Below are 16306 nucleotides of genomic sequence, written 5' to 3'. Positions count from 1 at the left end.
CAAAATTTGTGTTTTATTTGGTTGTGTTCAGATTTGTCGGTCACATAGTCAGTTTAGTTTTGGTTTGGTCACTGGAATTTTATTATTGATATTTGACTGAGAAAATAAATTTTTAAATGCGAACTATCATCTTGCACGACTTCTTAACACCTTCAAACCTTTCAACATCGCTAGTTTTCTGATTTTTGGGAACATTGCGTTCATAAAATACGAAAGAAACGTACTGTTCAATGTTTACTCTAGATTGTAATGCAATTGAAATGTCTAATTTGAAATGTAAGACTTGAAAACTGTAATAATATATTGATAACATCTTGTTACAAATCAAGACATAACAAACACATTAAAAGGAATTGCTTTATTGTCGCACCTCCACCCACAATTCCACCACATTTTACAATCACACACATTATACATACATACATACACTTAAGTTAAACCGTTGGCTGCCACGCCATACAACCCGTAGGTTGTTTTTCTGCTACTCTACGCGCCACGTCAGAAGGATCCATGACCAAAGTGGGACTTGCCATTGCTGACAAGTCCGGGCTGACACGGTGACAGGAGAAGATGGAATGCACGCCTCTAGAACCCATCACCGTATCGAAAAGGGGGAAGTCCCTATGGTGCACTGCCTAACGGGGCCTTGCGGCGAATCTGGGGCTGGTGCGACTGTCTGACCCCGCGGCATGTAAACCACGAGACCGAACAGCGCGGCCCGTGCTAAGGAGCTAGGGGAGAACAAAGGCGTGGCAGCCAACGGGTTAACTAACACAAACACAAACATATTACCAATAACAAATGATGATCCGCGCTGACATTTTGGAGATACCGGCGACGTTTTGGTGTCCATCTTCTCGAAGTTTCCTCTTCATTACCTGAATAAAGAGAAAACAATTCTTATTAAGTGACATGCCAATAAAAGTTACATAATAGGGCTTATTCACATCGCGAAAATCCGATTTCCAGAAATCTGGCAACGCATGATATTTCTAGTTTTTTTCGTTTACATGGCAAAGGCCATAAGAAATCTAGGTGGCTTCAATAAAAATAATCTAGTGTTTTTTATTCGGAATATTTCTTCAAAAGAATTTCACAGTGCTCTAGGTAAGATATCGGTCGTTAATTTGATGTATAATTTACTAGGACTTAAAAATTGTTTAGGGCTAAAAATTTAAATGTAAAACTTTGTTTTGGTTTTTTTGAGGGAAGAACGGGGAGAAGAGGGAGAATGGGAGGGAGGAGGGCGTACGAAAAAAAGGGGACCCACGTTTCCTCTTCTCCCCCATTTGTCCCATTCTCTCTCTTCTCCACTAGATTATTTTTATTGAAGCCACTTAGATTTCTTATGGCCTTTGCCATGTAAACGAAAAAAACTAGAAATATCATGCGTTGCCAGATTTCTGGAAGTCGGATTTTCGCGATGTGAATAAGCCCTATATAGTTACATAATACATATAGGTACATTGATCTGGTTTTTTTGCTCAAAACTTGAAAGGCGCGCTTTAAATTGCTTAAAATATAGCTAACAATAATGAGAACTGTAGACATAACAAAGCTCACTTGCTAGTCTTAAGAAAATTTCCGGAAGTATACCGGAAGCAACCACGGCGCCTTAACCATTGAGCTGTCATCAAATTAAACCACATATTCGTGATCCCCATGAAATTTGGGGTCGATTAGGTGTGATTAAAACGAAATCCAATTTTTAAATCGAGAATTTTCCTGAACTATAGTTCAAGAAAATTCTCAAAACCGGAAGTACGCGTACGTACAAAACAAAACATGAACTATAGGGCTCTTTCACATCTGTTTTATTTAGCCGATTTATCTGGCAACGCAGCATGGCTCTAGACTTATTTCGAACAATAATGTAATGTCAAAAATGTTTGCTTCTGCATCCCAACAGTAAGGCTCTACTGTTTTGACAAGTGTTTCGTCTGTGTTGGAATTTTGTTTCTATTATTAACTAAAATGAGAATTTGTCATGTTGCTAAGTGTGGACGTAAGGGTTAAAGTCTATTTTAGCCGACCAAAACCTTACTTAATTCTACTTTATTTTTACTTTATTATACTTAATTTTTTCCTTAATTCTCAATTATTACTACACACTCACTTAATTTACACTTTACTTCACTTCACTTTACTTTACTTCACTTTACTTAAATACGAGAAATTTCACGTACAACCTCTCTGTTCCCTACCGTGTAGCAGACTGGCATCCTGTCAATATTATTAAAACACTGTTGCCAAAAATTCATAATTAATACACAATAGTGAAATATTATTTATTTTATTTATTTTCACATCGAAGCAATGTCGATTAGCACTGTGGTATAGCACTGGATAACAAATTAATGGCTCAGTGGTTCAAATCCGAGATCAGGTGAAATATATAAATTAAATTTTTTTTAATTTTAAAGTAAGGGTCAATCAAGATTTACTTTACTTTTTATTTTAACGTTATATTATTTTATCCTACTTTATTATGAAGTTCATTGTGCCATATAAATACAGCTTTATTCAAATTATTACAGTTCACTTTATTATGATATAACTGTAAGTGTTATTAAAACATTTTGCGTATCGAAGAAGTGTCGATTAGCGCTGTGGCATAGCACTAGAATTCTAACATAATGGTTGGTGCTTCAAATCCACGATCGATGAAAGCAGCATCAAATCATTATAAACTTTACTGTATTAATAACAACTTGTAAGTGGCAATCAAGTTGTTACTTTATATTACTATACTTTATTATTCATATAAAGGTCATGGAACTTTACTATATTATATCATGATGAAGATACTTTACTTTACTTTACTTTATTATGATTTTGACGTTTCATGTATACTTATGAGATAAAGTAAAGTATAGTAGGTTAGGTTAGGTTAGGTTAGGTTAGGTTAGGTTAGGTTATAATAAGTATAATATGGCTGACAAATTTCGATGATTGTTGGCTGTTTTCGTTAACAAATCATTTAGCGTAAAAAGCGTAAGTTGAAATGGTGGGCTTTTGGGGGACAATCTGGATAAAAATAAAAAAAAGGGGGGGTTGGGGGGGTCTCCCCCCCACAAAAAAAACATTTTTACTGCGATTCATTGCCAAACACTGCACATTGATAAAAAATTTACTTTCATATTTAAGTTTATCATGTGTTGCGTGGAAAACTTATCAAATAAAATTTTAATATTCAAAGTATAAGTATGGCTCAAATTGTGATGCATGCAACGTCTGAGAATTTCCGTAGCAGACGACACCTGAATTAGTTTGATTTTTGACGGTGGTAGTGCAACATCTCAGGAATTAGACGGGCGTATTTTGACTAGACCTTTTGTAGCTAATAACGACTCAGAAGTGTATCACAGATTGTTCGTGGAACCAAAAACTCGCCATCTTAACTGCAGAATTTGGGATTGGCTTTTACGAAGAAATCATGTTGATTCCTTAATAAGGGACATAGAGTTGTGCTGTTAAGTTCGTTTTGTATTGCGGCAATTGGATTACCTTTAAGTAAATAAAGTAAGTGGTATTTTTACTTTACCTATCTCATTCACTTTGCTTTACTTAATCTAGATAAGTAACTAAGCGGGAATAAGCCCGAGCATACCGTAAAAATATAGTTGTTTTTGGTTATAGTATAGTAAAGTATAATGAAGTATGGTTTGATGCTTTATTATACTTTATTATACCCACCCAAAACCCCTGTATTTCCTCGCTACGCTCGGGCTCATTCCCGCTTAGTTACTTTTCTAGATTAAGTAAAGTAAAGTGAATTAGATAAGTAAAGTAAAGTAAGAAGTTGGTCGGGTAAAATAGACTTTTACCTCTTGTCAATAGCCTAAAAAAAAACATAATTGACAAGAGAAAGTCCGTGTCAATATCATCGACCGACTGACAGTATGCATCTAGAATTAGAAGAAATAAGTTGGTACAGTAGGAAAATAAGGAAACTAGGTCAAGATAAAACTACATATGATAGGAAGTTCAATTTGGGTATTTGAAATCACAGGAATATAAGAATAAATTAGCAACAATTTGTTTCGCCAATTTCGCCTCGTTTCACGATGTAAGAACAACTAGAGTGACACTGGCGACATCTAGTAATGAGTTTTGAATCTTAATAAAGTAAGTTGCACGAGTTGCACAGTCGTATTGAAAGACATTATATTTCAAGCCAATCTGTTTGTAAACAATGAAAAACAAACAACTGTGATTCGGTGGACATTTCAATTCATGAACTTGAACTTGGGTTTCTCGAAAATCGAGGTTCTTATTTGTGCCAATTGGCTGCCCTCCAAAGTGAGCGGAGATATCCTCCAATGTGTTGGTAAATATAAACTATAAAAAAGCAAAAAATCACGTGTGCAACGAATGCCGAGACAAATGATCGCAAAGTCGTATTTGAATCAGTCGATTCATTTTTAAAAATCACCCTGTGCGCCAAATTTAAAAACATGGCAACATACATGAAATTTCGTCTGCAATGTTTTTATCTTATCACGATGGGTGTTTGATTTCCGTTTTTTAAAACACGTTATTCCATATTAAATTTTTTTGTTATGTAAACGTTCTTCAGCAGCAGAGATAAATTGGTTTGCCTTTCCGTTAGCAACGGAAGCTGAGAGTTTCTAGCTTGTTTAGCAAACCAATATCAACGGCCAACTTGCCCAGTTTAGCGTTATTTTGTTGGCAGCTCTCTATTTCGGGATAAAAATAGCTCGTAAACGTGCGCAGTATATAAAGCAAGGAGTCGTGAGGTTACTGACACACAGTACCAAACAGGTCTTCAAAGTAAAACCTCTAGTCAATTTTTCACTATACAAAACAATGTTGCTCGCTCAAAGTGTCAACCGAAATCTAGTCCATAGAAATCAACTGATTTTAAGTAAGTTATCCTAGTCAGCATAGAGTCAATACAACCATGACTTAAATTTCTACTTCTCTCTACAGGAGCTCTATTTCACAGTAGTTCGAAAAATGGAGCCGGATTACCATCCAACATGGAAGAGTTGGATGCTCAGGATCGAATGGGATTCTCTGCCAACAGATTCAAGGACATAAGTTTTGGGGTAGTTCAAAGTCAAACATCATCCATGTTCAGTGGTTCCTTCATGAGTGATCAGTCGAGTCAAGGTAAAGCAATTGAGTTAAATTCTCAGAGGAAATGAAAAGTCAACACTGATTTGTTCAAACAGGAGGACAACAGCAGCTAGAAAACTATGAATCACTTGGTTCTTTAAGCTTGAATGCTGTGACACAGACCAATGTGCCACTTCCGTTTTCTCCTAGTGCCGAGAAAGAAAATTCTCCTCGAATGAATATGCCAGAAAATTGCACCGATCAGCAAATCAAATTCACTTCCAGTGACCTGCAAGAAACGCTTTATCCCGGAAGTATGTTTGATTCACACGTAATTCTATAACATCTACTATACTCTTTCATTCACCAGGTAGTCAGTGTGTGCAACAAGGAACCATGAAAATTAGAGGTAACTGTTGGTACTTGCAGCATGGTTTGCACAATGCATGGATACCTAACACGAGCTCGGTGCGATACTATAGCGATGCTAAGGTTCCCGAATCAACTAAAAGTAAATTGAAGCGAGCTGTTAAAGATTATGGCGCAACTGTCATAGTGTTTCACGTCCTTATATCAATTACATCATTAAGCATCTGCTATGCAGCTGTAGCAAGGTTATTCGCACGATTTTTCTTACTAAAAATATCGTCCGTTTTAAAAAGTTACGTTTTCTAATCGATGAAATATCTTTTGCTATTCTTTTTATAGTGGACTAAACGTACCAGGTATGCTAGCCCAGATGGGCGTTTCCAGCGAAATGTTGAACTCAAGATTGGCAGCAGGAGCGTCCACTTTTCTCGTAGCATATGCCGTTCACAAAGTACTGGTGCCTATTCGTATCAGCATAACTCTAGGATCTGTGCCGTTTATTGTGCGTTATTTGCGTAGAATCGGATTCCTGAAGACTCCGTCAGCTTAAAACCTGTTTGGGAAAGCTTTTATTTTGTGCTGCCTAACTTTTCGTAATAAATGTTTTCTACCAAGGGATATTCAATATTTATATATTACTCAATAATTTAAGAATCTGAAGAGCTACCTGACGGTCTACATCACAGTGGTGCTGATCCTTGCACAGCTGGTCACCGGAACACGAATGACAAGGTTTCGACGAATGAATCTTTAAAAATCCCGAATCTCTTCGATCGATGACCGTTTGTAAAAGTTGACGAAATTGCTGGAAATTCATTCCGTAATGACTGTTGAGGAAAATTTCTAGTTGTTCCGAGTCGAGAGTGGTTCCGTAGCCGGATACTTCGTCTTGGATCTCCTTGGACGCTTTGCCAAGTCCCTTGTAAATGTAATTTACATTGGCGCCATTAAACCAGTTGTGATTGATAGATATGGTATCTTCCTGCATAAATAATAATTTGATTTGATAATAATTTGATCAGAAGTTGCTACGTCTTTTAGTAGTCGTTCATACCAGATTCCAGACTTGATGGAACCAACCAGATGGGACAAATACAATTTCACCAGCGTTTTGGATTAAGTCAAAATATGTGATTTTCATTGATGGAAGATCAATCTCCCCCAATTCACGTGGAAGGGAAGAGATTCCTAATAACGATTTTAGCTTCAGTTCTTCGCCAGGCGGGAAAAATATCCATCGCTTCTTCCCAACTACATTGGCAGACCAGCTAAATGAACCATACACATCCGCATGGAGAGGAGTCCTAACAAGATTATTGTTTTAAAATCAGTTGTGAAGCTAGTGTAACTATAAACAGTAGGAAGATATGTATATCAATAGATTACCAACTCCCTTGTGGACCAATGTACACAAATCTGTAATCATCTTTATTGCCTTGAATCCAGTATTCATTCAACCAGTCAACGGAAAAGTATATGGGTGTCTCATACATCCCTTCTGAGCAGTGGAAGTTTTTAAACAAGTGCCAATCCTGATTAATAGTTAGATTTAAAAATAGCAACTTTAATATCAATACATCAATAGGTGTTATACTTTCAAATATAAACAGGGCATTTCAATGGAGTAGTTTTTCTTTCTATATTCCTTGATATAAGTGATAAAGTCTCTAAGAGTCCAGTTTGATTTCAAGTGGGAATCAAAATATGCCTCACCGCAATTTGCTACTGGAACTTCTGCGTCACCTGATAATATGAGTAATTATAATCAGATGAGAAATTTAAAAAAAAAACACAAAAAAAAAACAGTTAATTTTAAAAGAAAAAGACATACATTGGTTGACAACCTACCATAATTCTCCAAGAGATTTTCCCAGTTGGGTACTTCATTGTCAACCCAATGTTTCCTGCAGGACCACGAATCTGTAAACGACTTTGACAACATGCATATTTTATTCTTGACAAGATATTCTTCGTAAAATTCCGAGTAACAAATTTCCCTGTTTATCAGGTCAACTTCCATTTGTTTCGAAAAATGTGAAGACTCGAAAATCCTACATCATTTTGAAAGTAGTTTTGTTATTGTCGTCTGTATGCAACGGCGCCATATTTAAAAAATCAAAACTTGCCGACCAAAAATGTGAAGACAATTAACAGTTTTTTAATAATCGTTTCCTTCAATAAGTTTCACAGGAATTGTTGAGAACCACACATGGTATATGCCTACTAAACTAGAAAAAAAAGTGCTTTATAATGAGGGAATAAAGAGGGAAAGGTACAAATTGAAGCCTACAAGGTGTATAAAGGGCCTTGGAGGCTTTTAAACATACACAAGGGAAAAATTCAAACAAAAACGAGTAATAACAGCGGACGTGGGGGATAAAGGAGAAGAAAAAAGAAACAAAAGTGGGTAATACAGCTGGGCAGACCGTTGGTTGTTGTTTTTAGACATCACTAAGTGGACCCTTTGCATCCTCTTCGCAAAGGGAATTCAACTTATTTTACACGGAATTTTTTTTTTGTAATTTTTGCATCAAAATACACAAGACGATGATTATTCTTCCTTGAATTCGATTTGTTTTTTCTCTCTAATGTTCTCATGCCGCAGGAAGTAGGAAAAAAAAAAGATTTTTTAATTCGAAGACGGTGGGTGCAGGTGGAAAAAGAAGGGGGGGAAGAGAGAAGGGAATCACCCACAGTTAGAAAATCATAGCAAAGAAGGCAAGGCATTGATTTTTGCAGCAACAGCAGAAACAGCAACAGCAGACCGTCGACTGTATGTATAATTGTATATGTACGTGTGTTTATTCTTTTATTCTTTCTTTCTTTCGAATATACTAAGATTCTCCTTGTTTTCAGCATTTCATCCTTCCACACTCCAATTTTTGAAGGTTTTTGGCTATTTTTTTTTTCTTTTGAATTTCGCCATTTAAAAAAAGAAAATAACACAAAATCATTGCCACAAGGCTGCTGGGAGGTTTTTGACTTCGTCTTGATCCTGAATAGCCATCCCGTCTCTAGAGAAGGACAATTTGATCCTCATTTTTAGTACCGCCTGAAATAAACAATGAACGTGTGAGTTTTCGACAGAAATTTATCAATTAGCAAAATAAATGAACGTACTCTCGTGGGATTTAGAATGCGCATGACTTGGGTGACGGGAATACCAGAATTAATAACCGTGCTAGAGGCCGGCATCATTTGCAGTTGGAATGTCTTCGGCACGGCGGCCTGGAAGAGGAAATCGCACAGTGTGGAACCGTACGAAGAGCTGGCCGTCAATGTGACTATCACCAAATTGGGGTTGTCGACCGGACGGTCAAAAGAGAAATCCACTCTGAGTCCGTTTTTATCATAGGCCGTTACATTTTGAAGTTCTAGAAAAATAGAAATTTGGTAATTAAAAAGTTTCTAAATCTGAACCAGCGCAATAGTTATTACTTGGTGGGGGTGTAGGTGCAGTCCCTAGGAACCCATCGATTAAGAAATTAGAACTAGGCGGGATGGCGGCACTCATTTGGGTCGTCGGTGAACTGAGCAAATTAGCCAAATTATTATTGACTAAGCTGCTGCTTGTAGAACCAGTAGGTGTAGTGATGGGTGGCGGAGCTGACGAAAGTGTCGTCGATCCGCTCAAGTCCAAACCGCCCAACAAGTCGAGCAGATCCAAATTCGAGGCAGACGGAGCTGTAGAGGCTTTTGAGCTCGTAACCATCGGGGCAGGGTCATTATCAAAATTGTCCAATCCACCCAGTAGATTGAGCAAAGAATTCTAAAAACCCCCAAAAATTAATAAAATTCATTTGGAACCGAATGGATGAAATTTAATTTACCGAATCTTTAGTGGCCGGTGCCGAATTACTTGTGATGCTGGTAGTTGTGAAAGAATTCAAATCATCCATTAACATGTCATCGTCGCCATTGCTGACTCCGTTTCCTCTGGAACTTCCGTTCGTCAGTCCCTGGTGTGATGTCTTGTGTTCCATGGGCGGTATGCGCTCCATGATGGCCGGACGTAGTGCTACGTGCTTGGTAAATAGCTGGGCGTACTCGATACCGCGCTGCTGCAGCTCAACATTCAAATGAGTGCCGAAACTGGTCACGATATCTTCGATACGACTACGAATGCAAAACAAACAATCGAGATTAGTAGGTTTACGACTCTCTAATCAACTGATTAGATATAATTACCCAACAGTGACGCTGAAACGTGTACTGAGCTTGGTGAGGGCCGTCAAAGCGTATTGCTTGGTAACGATGGTACTTTGGCTCGACGAGAGAATGCCCTGAATGAAATCAACCACTTCGTCCTCACCGGCAACGACCGGTTCTTCCTGTTCGCTGGCGTTGGTGTGTCCATTAATGAGACTGTCGCCGTACTCGCCCAGGCACCACGAAGCGACTTGAGCCAAAGGCTGGCGTTCGGAGATGGGCAGCGTAGCTCCTTGCAAGTCTAAATCGCCCGGCTGTCCGTCGTGCTGTAAAGAGCCCGAAGAGCAGCTAACGGCTCTCCACAACTGACCGACTGCGTAGCCCTGGAGCGAGGCGCTCTCCGAAATGATTTGGATCGTGTTGGAAACGACGTCGTCTCGCAGAAAGTTGCCAGCGGCAATCAAAACTCTCAGCAGCGTATCGACATGCCACCGCCGGTTGGGTGAGAATCTTTCAGTAGCGCTGACAATTCCAGACGAGCACTGGGCCTTGAATTCGGCGTCGGATTTCTCCAAAAACGCCAACAGCTCCTTCATCATCACTCGGATGTTGGATCCGTTGATGAGCGCAAAACTCAATTCCAGCGCCCTCCTCTTGATGGATACATCGGGATCCTAATTAATTCCAAGGATTCATTTACAATTAAAATCCACTAGTGTAGTTTTGAATTTGATAAAAACCTTAAGGCACTCGAGTATAGTGGCACGATGTCGCTGGACGGCCGAATTGTCTGCGTGAACGGTGCGCAACAGTGTGTTGAGCGCCACGTATCGAATATTCTTGTCGCTATTGAGCAGAAAGCGGCCGAGAATGTTGACGGCCAGGACACGTAAGCCACTCTCCGACTTGATGTGCATTATCGAAAGCACCGTTTCGTACAGAATGGCGTTGCCGACATTCTTCGACGTCTCCGTATTGGTGGCCACCTGCGCCAAAATGTCGTTCATCGCTTCAGAAGCTTCGGCGTCGTTGTGGCCCAGGACTCGCAACAACCGCAAAATTTTCACCTGGGTATCGTTCAAGAGTTTATTAATTTCAGAAAGAAAATTTAGTCGTAAAAATTGTACCTGGAGAAAGGGGTCGCTCACACCAGAAACATCATGCTCTGGTGAATAACCTGCCATGATCAAATTCTTGAGAATACGCACTAAACTGGGGACCACCTGGTATTTGCGGAGAGAACGATCAAAATAAAAGAAAACAATTAGAATCGTTAAAATTGCGCCCAGACGACGCCAATTAAAACACCGAAAAACGCGACCCAAACAAACAAACAGACACAGACAAACAAAAGGGTGCATTGCAAGAGTGTGCAGAGGATCGAACAACATCGAAAGATGCTTTACCTCGCGATGCTCCTAAGTAAAGCAAAGAAATTTTGTTTTTGTCAACGTAGGGGGGAGAGAGAGAGATGATCCCGCAACAAGGAAACAGAAACAAAACAAAAAAACAAACGGGAACGTATTAACATTTAGTTTTTCTTCACGATTTCATTAATTAAGGGATGTGGATTGATTAATAATTTGTTAAAAATAACGAGGATTGCATAAATAAACGATAGAAATTCGTTCAGAAAAGGATTTTTTAAAAACCGACGTGTACCTTTTTGAAGTGAATCAAAGTGTCTGGACTCCGTTCGCACATTTCGATGATTAGTGTGACTCCCGTAATTAAAACGCCTAATTCCATCAAATAATTTTTAGTGCCAGTAAAAGAGACATGTACAATGTTCAAGAGTGAATACCGTGATTTTTATCTGAGATGAGTGATCTTGTTGCGGGTAAAAACATTTCCATGAGCTCTGGCACTTTGCCGATAATTCGGAAAGCACACAAGGCCGCCTTCTTCCTTAAGTAGGCGTTGGTGGACTTGAGCAACCGCTCAACTTCAGAAGCCAAATCGCGTGACATTTCAGGCGACGCAATGGCACCCAAGGTGCACAGGGCCAAACCAACGATAAACTGGACGGGGTTGTTTAAATCACTAGAGTAGAAAACAGGTTGACAATGTAATCTCATTAGAGAAATTGAACATGAGCAGAGACATACTTCTTCAAGGAGTTGGTGATGAGGACATGAATATCTTGGCGTTCGTCCAGCAAAAGCATTGCCCCAAGATATCCAATTCGTTTATCGGTGAACCTGGGTGAGGCAATAAGGTTCAGACACTCTAGTTGACCGAAATGAGCTGGGTAGCCAAGCATGTGTATGTAGAGCAGCTTGGCAACATTCCGACATCTCCATTGTGAATCCTCTTCCCTGAATGATGCCCTAATGTAGGCACATTCTTTGTTCACCACAGCCCGCTCCTCTGCAGCTGTCCTGGCAGCACGAATTTGGCGTATCAAATCCCTCAGACGAGTGGGTGTGGAGGGCATTTTAACTGAATAATAGAAATCAAAAATGGGTATTACATCATACAAGATAAATGCTTTGACTTATCATACCTTTTTCAGCCACCTCATTGATGACTTGCTTAATAGCATTAGCCATTGTAGTGGGTGTTGTTCAGCCCTGTATTGTCAAGCATACAATCAATGTCAAATCTTATGTTGTTTAGTTTTAATATGGAAACTATCAAACAAAATTCCCAATAGGTTGAGGTCAACTACTACTTGAAAATAATTTTGTTTTCCCTTAATGACCCACTTGTTAGAATACAGATGGACAGCCAAACAGTTTACAAATCGTTCGTGAAAAACAGAGAAGAAAAAAAAACCATGTCAAGTCTATAAAACACTCACCGAATGGCTACACGGTAACTTTTTTCAAAAATTCGAGAAACAAAGAGTTTTGATTAACAACAAAACTCGTAGCCGCCTTCGAGAAAGATTCACGCACAACAAACAAAAGTAAATTGTAAATATATATATATATTAAAGAGATGCTCTAGTATAGTTCACGCACGGTTAAAAAATTTGTCATAAACTAACACGACGGCCACCATCTTTTTCAGCCCAGGTGACGTGGAGCATTGCCGAATAAACAAAATTCAGACCGGTCGGGAAATGGGGGCGGTTGTCGGTGGGTCGTGGGTGTTCGTTTTCTTATGTTTTGTTATTACACGTCGATTGATTCCCGACATTATGTTGTAACAAAGAAAAGCTTTTTTTTTATATTGTTATAATATTTAATTGTATTCATATTCTAGACCCGTAATATTCTTGATCAATATCGTAATTTATTATGTCCATTCGTTCGAAACACGATTATTATTTAGCTCGATAGTTATCATAAATCATTTGTGTGTGTGTGTGTGTGAATAAAAATAATTAACAAGCTCTAGACGGCTCGAACGAATCGTTTTAACAAATAACACAACAAAATGTGTCGTGTCGATGGTCGGGACAGAAATTTGTGTCGCCGTTGCACCGACAACTGAAACAAGAAAAATGAAATAAAACAAGAGGACATTACAAAATATATCCGCCCCCTTCCCCTGCTGCTGCTGTTATGAAGAGATAACCTACTGACCGACCGTAGACACACAGCTGATGTATATATACTGTGTCCTACAGAGGTCCCGCCCTTTTTGTCTGCTTTTAAAAACAAATAAACATATGTAACTACTAACCCCCCAAAGTAAAAACAAAAAAAAAGGATTCGAAAAATAATAAACATTTCATCATCATTTTGCTTATTTTTTCTTTTCTTAAATTGAGGGAATGGCAGTTGAGGCGGAGAGGATAATCTGCGCCGGGATCAATTGAGAAGCCACAGCAGGGCCGGCAGTAGTAGTAGTAGGAGCAGTAACAGCAGTAGAAGAACTAGCTGAGGCTAGTTTGCGAGTGGCCAGCTGCCAGGCCATCGGTTTTTGCTCGCGAGCATGACGACGGACGTGCTTGGTCAAGTGGTCAGAGCGCATGAAACGGCGTTGGCAAACTGGGCAGCTAAACTGTTTTTAAAAATTCAATTGTAAAGAATTCAAATTGTTTTACATAACAAAAATTTGAAATTATACCTTTTTTTCGCCAGTGTGAGTGCGTTTGTGACGGGACAGTTCGTCTGAACGCGAGAAACGGCGATCACATCCATCCCAGCTGCAGACGAATGGTTTCTCACCTAAGTCGATTAGGCCAAAATGTGAATAAAATTTGTTAGAAACCTTTTAAATAAATAACCTACCAGTATGAGTCCTCATGTGAGCCTTCAAATGAGATGATTTAAAATAGTTTTTGCCACATCCTTCGAATTGGCATTCATAAATACGCCGACGTTTATCCATCTCCCTTTCCTGGAATTCCAACATTCGATTTTAGTTTTATATGACCGAGTTTGAAAAATCGTAATCAATGGTATATACCATCTTGTTTGGAGCGATGAGGGTCATGGATGGGATACCGGCCGTAGTCAAAACAAAATGCGTTATTTGTCCGTTGTTATCACAGGGTGCCAGGAAAAGAGTAGCGCCATTGGCGCCCATCGAGCCAATATCGGCACCGGTTGCTGCCCCCAACGGCACGACCGGGATCACTCGAGTTGCTGACGATCCATTGATTACATTACAATTACCCAAGGCCGCACTATTCAGCATCAATTTGGGAGCAATGGCCACTGGCGATTTTATCGGGATCGCCTATCAATCAAAAAATCAAACACGTTAAAAAATTTTTCTCTTATCTAATCAAATTAAATTTTTTGGGGTTACCTGAGAAGTTGTTGCCGGCATAGTCATTTCAGGTACAAAGCGAGATACAGAAAATTGCTGCACAAATACATCACTACTATTTTCATTATTATCAATATTATTATTATTATTATTATTATTCGGTGGTGGCTTGTGATTGGTGATTTCCCGTGCTTCCCGATTAGTGTCTTTGTTGGCTACAAAGATCTGTTCGGTTCCGAAATGAGCGTTGCGTAAATGCCGATTGGTGTTTTTGTTTTCGACGAATATTATTTGACGGCCTGGCAATGCTGGACCGCCCATCAGCTTCTCCTTGTTATCTTGAGCCTCTTCGTGATTAAATTCTTGTTGCTGCTGCTGTTGCTGCTGGACAGGCTCGGCAGTTCCGTCTTTTTTGCCAATCATGATGACCGAAACGGGCATCGAAGTGACGCTGCCTGGACTTGTAGGACTCGGAGTCCTCGGTGGCGTACAAGCCATCAATCTCTGTTTTATTATTAATTATTATTCAACATTTATTTTATTTTATTTTAAACAATTAGAAAAATATACCTTGGCGGATTGAAGATGATCGCTAGAATCATCGCTGGAAGCCCATTGGTCTTGCGATTCATCCGATGACGACCCGGCCTGTTGTTGACGGGTAGCGGCGCGTGAAAATGACAACAGCGTCTGAACGGCCTCCAAATCAGCATCAATTTCCATATCTTCTTCGTCCTACATTCGCAATCAAACCATTTTTTAAAATTGATCCCCAATCACACACACATAAAGGTGACGAAGGTGCATATGTGTTCCACATTTCGCTGAAACGGCAACAACCTTGGACTCGATCGACACAAAATCCTTCAACTTGTTCGACCGTAATATCCTGAAATACATGTGTTGAACATTGAACCCCTCTTTGAAAAATGATCAAAGATTGTGCAATTAAACTTATATCCGTTTTGTTTGTAATCTATAAAATAAGTCACGTGTTTTATACACACAAAAACACATGAAAGGATATAGGGATAGGATCAAGAGCCTAGCAACAGCCAATCAGGTGGGGTCTTTTTATCTTTTTTAAAAAACTTGCAAAACCCGCCGAAACATTTCGTAAACTCACACAGTGAAAGTCGCTCTCTTTTTTTTTTTAATTTAAAAAAGGTGCCGGGAAAGCGAAATATAGCACTCACGAACGCCACACACACATAATATACACAATGGGTATCACGTGATCGGCGAGTGACGAAGGCGCCCACAACAACAGACAAAAATTCGGGAGAGAAAATCAACGGGGGCTTTTCCCACCCACCTCCTGGGTTGGTTGGTTCACTTGAAAAATTCGAATTTAATTACGTGATAATTTTGTTAGTGCCATTCGCCACATGTTGGCATTACGCTGCATATTCGATTCGGCCCTACACACACACGCGCAATTGTGGACTACGTGATGTTTGTACCCAATGACCTCACGACCAAACAAGAAAATCTGCTGTCATCCAACTATTTTCGTGCATTACATAAGTACAGATTTAAAAACATACTGGGAGAAAAAAGAATAACTTACAGCTGAATGTTGATCGAAATGAAGTTGAAGAGTTTTGTTGGTCGGTGTGGCCGGTGGTGTCATCAAAACTTCTGCTTCGTTATTATTCTTGGTCAAATCCATTTTTGGAAAAACTTATTTAAAAAATATTGCTTGTCAAATGCGGCGTGAAATAATCCTGATAATCGCACGATACACGGTTGGAGGAGTTTAGACGATTGTGTGTGTGTGAACACTTGAAGACGACGTGAACGACTGTGGTTCACTAGTACCGAATCTTTTAGCTTTTAACAGGGTCTGACTGTGTAAAATTTTGAGAAAATGTTTGGGAATAATAAAAAAAGGAACACACACACAAGTGTGTGTGTAGAGAACGTGGGGAAGTGGAGAGGAAAAATAAAAAACGTGGTGGGTTGAGCCCGCGCTGACGGAATATCCCGCGCGATCAAATTGGCGCCACAAGCGAATGGCCAGCCAATCAGAGACGAG

The 16306-nt window shown here is 39.4% G+C and overlaps 4 protein-coding genes across 5 annotated transcripts; 1 reads left to right on the top strand and 3 right to left on the bottom strand.

Annotated features, from left to right (window-relative positions):
* The first annotated feature begins 4502 nt into the window (after positions 1–4502).
* LOC124337341 lies at positions 4503–6069 on the top strand. Its single transcript, XM_046791447.1, has 5 exons — positions 4503–4888; positions 4954–5136; positions 5199–5396; positions 5453–5696; positions 5791–6069. Exons 1-5 carry the CDS (start codon positions 4831–4833, stop codon positions 5999–6001), a joined length of 894 nt encoding a protein of 297 aa, XP_046647403.1. The 5' UTR covers positions 4503–4830; the 3' UTR covers positions 6002–6069.
* On the bottom strand, positions 6060–7667 carry LOC124337076 (2-oxoglutarate and iron-dependent oxygenase JMJD4-like). The gene is made up of 6 exons (XM_046791106.1): positions 7582–7667; positions 7300–7502; positions 7046–7194; positions 6838–6983; positions 6506–6755; positions 6060–6433 (listed from the first exon to the last, which is right to left on the bottom strand). The coding sequence occupies exons 2-6, from the start codon at positions 7469–7471 to the stop codon at positions 6080–6082; spliced, it is 1071 nt and encodes a 356-aa protein (XP_046647062.1). The 5' UTR covers positions 7472–7502; positions 7582–7667; the 3' UTR covers positions 6060–6079.
* Positions 7590–12637, bottom strand: LOC124336905 (AP-1 complex subunit gamma-1-like). Of its 2 annotated transcripts, XM_046790818.1 has the most exons (13): positions 12404–12637; positions 12107–12173; positions 11709–12042; positions 11405–11643; positions 11263–11339; positions 11007–11018; positions 10728–10823; positions 10341–10667; positions 9640–10274; positions 9282–9567; positions 8890–9220; positions 8572–8825; positions 7590–8503 (listed from the first exon to the last, which is right to left on the bottom strand). In XM_046790818.1, exons 2-13 carry the CDS (start codon positions 12150–12152, stop codon positions 8402–8404), a joined length of 2739 nt encoding a protein of 912 aa, XP_046646774.1. In that variant the 5' UTR covers positions 12153–12173; positions 12404–12637; the 3' UTR covers positions 7590–8401. The 2 variants fall into 2 exon arrangements, with proteins under 2 accessions (XP_046646774.1, XP_046646775.1); XM_046790819.1 differs by lacking the exon at positions 11007–11018 and having other exon boundaries at positions 12404–12636.
* A 183-nt stretch (positions 12638–12820) lies between these two features.
* Positions 12821–16218, bottom strand: LOC124337025 (Krueppel-like factor 10). The gene is made up of 7 exons (XM_046791036.1): positions 15839–16218; positions 14839–15003; positions 14308–14772; positions 13963–14235; positions 13785–13893; positions 13621–13721; positions 12821–13554 (listed from the first exon to the last, which is right to left on the bottom strand). The coding sequence occupies exons 1-7, from the start codon at positions 15938–15940 to the stop codon at positions 13312–13314; spliced, it is 1458 nt and encodes a 485-aa protein (XP_046646992.1). The 5' UTR covers positions 15941–16218; the 3' UTR covers positions 12821–13311.
* Between the last annotated feature and the right edge of the window lie 88 nt (positions 16219–16306).

Source organism: Daphnia pulicaria, chromosome 4, assembly GCF_021234035.1.
Source record: "Daphnia pulicaria isolate SC F1-1A chromosome 4, SC_F0-13Bv2, whole genome shotgun sequence".
NCBI lineage: Eukaryota > Metazoa > Arthropoda > Branchiopoda > Diplostraca > Daphniidae > Daphnia > Daphnia pulicaria.
This window is presented reverse-complemented; position numbering and strand designations above follow the sequence as displayed.

What these genes read in the sequence shown, in the direction of transcription:
- LOC124337341 (XM_046791447.1), top strand. Translation starts at nt 4,831, where the DNA reads ATGTTGCTCGCTCAAAGTGTCAACCGAAATCTAGTCCATAGAAATCAA. An exon ending in GAGTGATCAGTCGAGTCAAG is followed by an intron (nt 5,137 to 5,198) that starts GTAAAGCAATTG and finishes TTGTTCAAACAG; the next exon opens with GAGGACAACAGCAGCTAGAA. An exon ending in AGAAACGCTTTATCCCGGAA is followed by an intron (nt 5,397 to 5,452) that starts GTATGTTTGATT and finishes TTCATTCACCAG; the next exon opens with GTAGTCAGTGTGTGCAACAA.
- LOC124337076 (XM_046791106.1), bottom strand. Translation starts at nt 7,471, where the DNA reads ATGGAAGTTGACCTGATAAACAGGGAAATTTGTTACTCGGAATTTTAC. An exon ending in TGCCCTGTTTATATTTGAAA is followed by an intron (nt 6,984 to 7,045) that starts GTATAACACCTA and finishes ACTATTAATCAG; the next exon opens with GATTGGCACTTGTTTAAAAA. An exon ending in ATTGGTCCACAAGGGAGTTG is followed by an intron (nt 6,756 to 6,837) that starts GTAATCTATTGA and finishes TAATCTTGTTAG; the next exon opens with GACTCCTCTCCATGCGGATG.
- LOC124336905 (XM_046790818.1), bottom strand. Translation starts at nt 12,152, where the DNA reads ATGGCTAATGCTATTAAGCAAGTCATCAATGAGGTGGCTGAAAAAG. An exon ending in TGAGCGACCCCTTTCTCCAG is followed by an intron (nt 10,668 to 10,727) that starts GTACAATTTTTA and finishes AACGATACCCAG; the next exon opens with GTGAAAATTTTGCGGTTGTT. An exon ending in GCATTCTAAATCCCACGAGA is followed by an intron (nt 8,504 to 8,571) that starts GTACGTTCATTT and finishes TGTTTATTTCAG; the next exon opens with GCGGTACTAAAAATGAGGAT.
- LOC124337025 (XM_046791036.1), bottom strand. Translation starts at nt 15,940, where the DNA reads ATGGATTTGACCAAGAATAATAACGAAGCAGAAGTTTTGATGACACCA. An exon ending in ATCATCTTCAATCCGCCAAG is followed by an intron (nt 14,773 to 14,838) that starts GTATATTTTTCT and finishes ATAATAAAACAG; the next exon opens with AGATTGATGGCTTGTACGCC. An exon ending in CTCACACTGGCGAAAAAAAG is followed by an intron (nt 13,555 to 13,620) that starts GTATAATTTCAA and finishes TTTTAAAAACAG; the next exon opens with TTTAGCTGCCCAGTTTGCCA.